The sequence below is a fragment of the Acanthisitta chloris genome, unplaced genomic scaffold, assembly GCF_000695815.1.
Source record: "Acanthisitta chloris isolate BGI_N310 unplaced genomic scaffold, ASM69581v1 scaffold41743, whole genome shotgun sequence".
Taxonomy (NCBI): domain Eukaryota; kingdom Metazoa; phylum Chordata; class Aves; order Passeriformes; family Acanthisittidae; genus Acanthisitta; species Acanthisitta chloris.
In genome coordinates this window covers 403-8,377 of record NW_008667338.1, presented here as the reverse complement: position 1 = coordinate 8,377, position 7,975 = coordinate 403, and the positions used below count along the sequence as shown (strand labels likewise).

Below are 7,975 nucleotides of genomic sequence, written 5' to 3'. Positions count from 1 at the left end.
TGTAACCAGAAAGTACTGAAGTGATACAAGAATATATAAACATCTAATTACAAAGTACCTTGTTCATTCGTAAAAAAAATCCAGAGAAAATGTGATATTGGTGAAACTTGTCTGAAATGACCAATAAAAATATGCTGCTTAAATTAAGTATCTTATCAGAATTATTTCTAAGAGACAGTAAGCATTTATGTACTATGCTGCAAATACTGCACATAATATAAGTATGCTAAGGGGTAACTACTAGGCAAGAGAGAGAGAGAGAGAGAGAGAGAAAGAGTTTCCTCATCCTCAGTTCTGTTCTTTAAGCTTAATTTAATCCGTTTGTTGTTTGTTTTAATGGTAGTGATATGGATGCTGAAGAATGTCTTCTAATCAGTCTTTATAGTCTTCCTGTAGTGCAGGATTGTGGCTGTGACCCAGATATTGAGAATGAGCATGGTTATGAAACGGATGAGAACTAAAAGGGAAAAACAATGTTGTAAGATAAATCAAAAAACCCTAACTGCTGTCATTTTCAGATGACGTTGTTTTGTAAACCTTGGCTGGTGCACAGCCAGCCTAGTTCATATTCTGCAACTGTTTTCAGCCAATTAGTTTCAATTTCCGTGTTCAGGAACTCAGACGTTCTGAGCATAAATGCAACAGAAAAGAGCATTTAACACTTGATTGCTTTCAGTGATGTGAAAATAATACACTACAGTACCTTTACTTATTTTGTAACAAAACGAGAATGGCACAAGTGTGAGTAGCATCATATAATTTATATCAAAAGTTAAAATCGAGTTGCAGCTCATGTGTCCTTTATAGTTGTGTATGTCATTTAAATAAAGGGATTATTCTTTGCTGCCATCTGTTTAGACTTCAGGGAGACAGGAAATACTTGCATCTCTCAGATTTTAATGAGAGAAAACCTGACAGTGACAAAAAAGCACAGTTTTTCAGCACATTGATTAACTCATACATTTTTAAAACCATAATAAGCATAGTACCTTTACCTGTGAGAAAACTGAAGTATAGCTATGTCTGATATCCATTCAGTTGGCGGAATATTCACAGAAATGCACACAAAACTTGGTTTCAGAAGTATGTGATACTAGTTTCATACATGTGGATGTGTTTAGTGTTGCAAGTTAACTGGAAACATTTTCCATTAGAGCAGCACAGCATCAGTGTTTGCTGCTGTTTCTTGTTCTCTCCATGTTCCAAAGTGTATGGTGCTCAGTTTTACACAGCAGCTTTACTTTCCCAGTGTTTCCTCCCTCCCTGCATTGCATCTCTTCTCAACGTAAGTGTGTAGGCTGTGTTTGAAGTGGACTCAGTACCTGACCCTGACTAAATTTCTGCATGTGCATTATGCCAAATTTCTGGTGACTCAGTTAACTGCATGGCCCCACGAACTCTTAGTCTGGCAAAGAGAAAGCTGCAAGCATGGGGGTGGGAATGAAGGATTGAAACAGGGACTTCCTTGTCCAGTGAAAGAACCACTTGACTACTTGTAAAGCCACAGCCTTACTATGCTGCAGAGGCTGCTTAAAAAGTGTAAAATCTGTTCAAGTGATGTTTCTGATGAAATAGCAGTTTTGAACTAGAACAAGAAACCACCAGATGAAGTACAAAGGGATTTTGTTACTGTTCTTGCATCCACCAAGTCTTCATTTTGAACTATTTATTGAAAAATCTGCACTCCCTAGGTTTTCTCAGGATGGTAAAAAACTGTTAAATACATTTCTTTATAAAGAAATCAGCTGCAAGTTATATATTTTAAGCCAGTTTTTGCAAATTTCTTACCAGCCTACCATAAACTTTCTCAGTGTTGGGCCTGAAACTATTCATATACTAAGCTGAACTTCAGTTTTCTAGAATTTTTTAATTCATAAAATCCTCAATAAGAAAGGAAACAGTTATTATTTGAAAAGACTTTTGGCCCACCTTGCCCTATGTGATAAGCATAAGCAGATTTTTGGGTTTTTTCCTTGATGTATTTGTCTCATTTGTAATCCTGTTCTACTTTCTTGGCAGTAACTCCTTCCCTCACCATGTTGACCCACCACATTCATGGTTTGTTCTTCTGAGACCTTTCAGCTGTTTTAGAAAACTGAACTGTTTTATAAAACAGCTAAAAACTATTGTGGCAGCTGTTCTTCTGGACAGGCAGGCAGTTCTGTACTTTACTTACCTGCGAAATCATTCGTAGTCATTACAGTTGTAAGTATTCTTGCTGTAAATGGAATGAATTCGGATTAGTGGAACACATATGGCACATTTATACCTTCAAAAATGATAAAATATTAATTTTTCAACAGAGGATTATCTTGCATGAAAATACACACTGTATAGGCATTCCCCACTTTTAGTTCATTCCCTCTTCACTATTTTAGCTTCAGGGAGGTCTCAAAGCTGAATGACAATGTATTCAGGGTCTTTTTTAATGTGAAAATCACTGATATAATTGGAATTTTTATATGCATCATGCTAGATTGGATGTGGTCAGAGTTTACAGCTTTTCTTTTTGTTTAGCCCCTCCTTCAGTAGTTGACAGTGACCTGCACCCACAACAGAGTTAGTGTGATTTAAACCTTGTGAATATTCATGTGTGTGCTTCCAGACTCCTTCAAATAGGAGAGATTCAGCTTTCCTTCCCACAATGGACCGAAACATTAATTACTTCACATTTGCAGTAGACTAAATGCATTTACAAAGTCTATTGTCATTTCTCAGCAAACATACCACAACTCCTAATTATTGACTTAAAAACATTTGTTTTGTGTGTAAATAGATCCAGCATCACCGTGTTTTACAGTAAGGATATTTTAAACAAGTTCTGTGAAGATGACAAAGGCACTTCTGACAAATAGCAGGAGAAGAACTGTTCATGCAGATCACTAGGGAATTACCACAGGAACTGCACAAATCACTGTTCTTAAATTCTGTCGAGAAATTACATGTAGCCATAGAGTTAGAGGTATTTAGCATTAAGTGTGTATTTATTTGTAAAGGACTTTTCAAAATTAGCATTGTCCGATTGTCTAACTCAAATTTTAGCAGATTTTCATGCTCTGGATCACTAGTAATTTTATTAAATCCTAGAACATGGAAATCTTTTCTTCATAAAAACAGTACTTCAGTTATTTCAACTCAGGTTCCTTTGGCCATATTCACATGGAGTTTAAGTCGAAGTGTCACTGACTTTTATCATTGGTGTCTGTGATAACACTTGATTTCATTACACTGTGTGGTATCTGAGGCTCAGAAGTCAGCATTAAGGGAAAGTACACTAAGCAACATTTTACCTACTACATTGAGTAAAGAGTTATGGAAAGAGGCATTAGGAGAACTCAGTGCTTTGCACCACATTGCCCATAGCTTACTTGCACAAGTGTACGCAGACATACTCCAGGTCAGGGCGCTCACTTGTCCAGAATCCTTTGTCTGCCAGAGACACCGCAGCTGAGCCAGCTTACTGGCTGCACTGATGAACGTGCACAAGTTCTGAAAAGCAGGTAAAAAAAGAGAAAGAACCTCTGTCATTGTATTCCCTGAACAGGATCAGCTTTTTCATTTAGAATTAAAAAAAAATAGGCACCTTTCCAGTATTTGGCAGCCCAAGCATTTTAGCTCCGTACTAAGCTGTGAAGCAAAAAGTGGAAGTTGCCAGAAGCAAGGGACAGATTTCTGAGGTACTGCCCAGCAAGAGCATAACAATTGCTACTGCTGTTGGCAAATGCTTGACAGAGGCAAGTACAATCAGAAGGAAAGAAACAAAAAAAAGCTTCTCAACCTGCTCCATGAAGCTGTTTATGAAAGTCAGCTAAAATGAGACTGATCTAGTCTAAACAGCAAGGTTGATTCAGACCATCTGTTACCATTATGTCTGGCAAACCAAACCATAAAGGAATGAGAAAACTGACAAGAATGTGTGGAAAATTAGTCCAATTGGTGGGAAAAAATAATAATAGGAATGTACTATTCATTCTGTCTTCCTTTTAAAGGGGATTTTGCAAAGGCAGTGGGTAGAGAGGGCCTCCATATAGGCCTCTGTGCCATGCCCAGATTTCACTTGCTAGTAAGAATCAGTGTTGGGGTGAGAAGTTTTGCATAGAATCAACTTGGTTGGAAAAGACCTCAAAGGTCATTGAGTCCAACCCTACCATCGTTACTAGACTATGGCACTAAGTGCCACATCCAATCTCATCTTGAAAACCTCCAGGGATGGTGAATCCACCACCTCCGCAGCCCATTCCAATGCCTGATCACTCTCTCCATAAAAAATCTCTTCCTAATATCTAACCTAAACCTCACCTGGCAGAGCTTGAGTCTGTGCCCTCTTGTCCTCCTGCTGGTTGCCTGGGAGAAGAGACCAACCCCCACCTGACTACAACCTCCTGTCAGGGAGTTGTAGAGGGTGATAAGGTCTCCCCTGAGCCTCCTTTTCTCTAAACACCCCCAGCTCCCTCAGCCTCTCCTCATAGCACTTGTGCTCGAGTCCCTTCACCAGCCTCGTTGCTCTTCTCTGGACCTGCTACTGCACCTCAATATCCTGAACTGAGGGGCCCAGAACTGTACACAGTACTCAAGGTGTGGCCTCACCAGTGCCGAGTACAGGGGCAGAATCACCTCCCTGGTCCTGCTGACCACACTGTTCCTGATCCAGGCCAGGATGCCATTGGCCTTCTTGGCCACCTGAGCACACTGCTGGCTCATGTTCAGCTTCCTGTCTATCCAAACTCTCAGGTCCCTATTTGTATCATCTTTTGCATTAGCAACTCCAACCCATCTGAATTAAATTTTCACTTTTCTGGTAAAAAGAGGAAAGACCATCTTTGACCTATGTAGGCATTTTCAGATTATATTTTTCTTGCAAAATTGTAGGATTAAAGGGAAAAAAGAAATATTTCACATTCAAATGCTTTGACTGCTGCTCTATACTTTTCCTCTCATGTTAAAGTTTTATTAACTGGGATTATGACATTAGGACTAAAGTGTCAATAGAATTTCAACATATTAAATCTTTGTGAGTTTTAATCAAGGCACCAATAATTAACTTTACCTCAGAACATACCTTTTTGTTTCCCCATAGAGTCTCTACTGCCAGTGCTGTTTTCCAGCTACTCACAAAAGAGAACCAGCTGTATTTGAAAACTGGTTGGTTGTTCTGAAAGCTAACCTAAGTGATGAATTCTTCCAAGGACAAACATAAGGAGAAATTTCATTGATAAAGACTTCCAGAAAAAAAGTCATTTCATATGAAGACCTAACTTCAAATAATCATGCAGCACTTACCATGGCCATGTCTATTATCCACTTCCGCAGTGTTAGCATGTACCAGCCCACCCAAAACCTTGTATCACGTTAAGTTTCATAGCTCTGAAAATTCTAGGATACAAAGCTCTCAAAACTGCCTGTGGAATTAATTTTTTTAAATATCGGGAAATAATCTTATTGGAACTTTGTAACAGACTATACAATCCAGTTGACACATATTAAGCACTGTTGAAACACTTAAGTGTTCCTATTTTTCACACTGTCTTTGGTTAAACAGTGCCTGGAGTTTCTCAAGACCTGCTCCAAAGCACAAGACTTGAGATTTAAGCCCAAGTCCTATTTAAAAAAAACAAGCACTGCTGTCTTCATCACAGCAGGTAAAACCTGCATGGGTAGTAATCAAAGAAAAAAGATTTGTCACTTCTACTCTGCATGCGTAATGAAGATGTAAACTAAGAAATGGGTTTACTCTTCATCAGTTAGGAGCTTTCTAAAGCAGAGCTACATATCGAGCTTACTGCCTTTAGAGATTTTACTGTGATCCCAGAAGTCAGCATGTGAATGTGGAATGCATGTTGAGGGGTGGCTGAAAATTATTTACAATACTAGCACAAAACAAATGATAACATAGCTGCTGTGCAAAGAACCAACAAACAAGCCACATAAACCAAAATTCCCAGATTTCAAAGGATACGTGACTGCATAGAGCAAAGCTCTTTTCATGTTTCCACTGAAACGCAGAATGCACAAAAGGAGAATGACATCTGAAATAAATGGAAGATGGTTTGTCACACAAGAGGCTGCAGAAGGCCCAAACACAATCCTAGACAGTTCCACTGGGCACCAAGTCGATGGCAACTTGTTCCTTATGGGTTTTGTCTCTCAGATTTGATGGATGTTCAAATCCCTGCAAGCTCCAAAATGAAGCTTTTCTTAGAGTAAGGATGCACTTAGGCTGCAAATCTGTGTATTAATTAGGTCTTTCTCTACCTGACCACCTATTTTCATGACATTTTTAAGTATTCGATTTTATTTGAGATATTCATTTCCTCTTCCCCCAGACTCCAGCATCACTGCAGTGGAGTACTGTACCTACACTGAGCCTTGAGTGTTGAATGAGCCCTGTTTTATTTCCAAAACATAGCTAAAAAATTACCTTGTGCAATGATGATGGGATATTCCAGGTATGTCTGCAGGGGGTAACCATAATAGATCTGGTACCTCAGAAACACAAGGAAGCTGAACAGAAAGATACAAAACAGCGTGACTGAATGGAGGGACATGACAGGGCCTTCATGATGTCTTACTGCTTTGGTTGTGCCCAAAGGCTCCAGACCACAGGTGTAGTCCCTGCTGCCAAACTGAACAAACAAGGGCACAAAGTGCAAGCCTGATGTTTCTGTAGCCTATTTCTGTTACCCTCAAATAGAATAAGATGTAGAGAGCTGCCCACACTTCTCATCGAGTTCTTTATGTTACCATGTGTAAGGTATAATTTTATTAATTACAGCTGGTAAGACAGAAATAAAAGTTTCTGGTCCTAGGATATACCTTCTCTTTGCACCTCTCAGAAAACTCTGAATTCTTTATTTATGTCTGTAGTTCAGTCTGTACGTTAACCAAGTTTTACAGGAGTAGAAAACATTTTCCAAGCTGTCTAGACTACACTGTTATGAGATTACTCTACTGGTCAGACTGAGAGCCTGTTCCTAAGTGCACAAAACAATGGCAATTCTCCTTCCTGCCATTCCACAATGTAGTATCTAAAAGGAACTGAACTTTTATGATGTTTTCTTTACTTCCAACTCTCATGCAAGTCCTTGGGGTTAGAAAGAAAATTCAAGGCTGCATAGGAAACAGAAAGGACTCTGCGGGCAGTTTTGTGTAAGGAAAAATTTATGGTTTCCGGTGTAGAAAGATAGCACAAGGCACGCCTGCCTTCTAAGAAACTGTCTTTTACAGTACTCAGAACTTAAATACTGAACTTCCTAGAAGTGCTATTTGTTGTAGGCTCAAACTGGACTCCTTGCCATCAGCACCATGCTTCTGTGTCACTCCTCTGCTTGGTCACTGAATGCTGACTCCACAGAACCATCCCAGTTTGTACCAGCAGCCCCAAAGCTCCCACAGTTGGACTCAACGTCTTTAAAGGCTGTAGGATAAATATTCTATTAAACCAACAAACAGTCCCAAAAAATATTTCAAAAAAGACCAGAACCCACAGCAGTGTGGGTTTATCACACAAGTGCTGAGGAGATATTTATGGCTTCTCTGTGCTCATCTGAAACATTACTTACAAACATTTTTAATGCACACTAACACACACAAATGAGTTTAAAACACTGCCACTGCTTTTTGGCTGGGGCTGTGTGGTCATTTAAATCTGCTGGAACCAGAATTGACATCATTTCCTCTGAGGTGTGTTAAGGGTAAACAGCACAACAGGGGTTTGGTGCTGTGGAGAAACATGGGCAGCAAGTGGCCACAGCAGAGGCTGAGGAGATTCTGCACAGCTCCACGCAGAGAGGTGTCTGTACCCCTAAGCCTCCCAGTGCCAGACCTGGGTCAACAGCTGTGCTCCACCAGAAGGCAAGGTACAGGCACATTCAGAAATACCATGATGTTCTTCTGAGGGGATTTTTCTGGATAAAAAGCCCTTTTTCAGCTTAGTGCAGGGAGCTAGCAGCCATCCAGCTGGATGTTCTGCCCACCT

The 7,975-nt window shown here is 39.8% G+C and overlaps 1 protein-coding gene across 1 annotated transcript; it reads right to left on the bottom strand.

Moving 5' to 3' along the window:
• Positions 1–368: 368 nt before the first annotated feature.
• PQLC3 (PQ loop repeat containing 3) lies at positions 369–6,623 on the bottom strand (the record flags this gene model as incomplete). The annotated part of the gene is made up of 6 exons (XM_009072444.1): positions 369–457; positions 2,177–2,218; positions 3,369–3,489; positions 5,281–5,338; positions 5,957–6,026; positions 6,419–6,623. Coding segments are annotated over 6 exons (585 nt in total), but the record flags the coding sequence as incomplete, so codon positions are not given.
• Between the last annotated feature and the right edge of the window lie 1,352 nt (positions 6,624–7,975).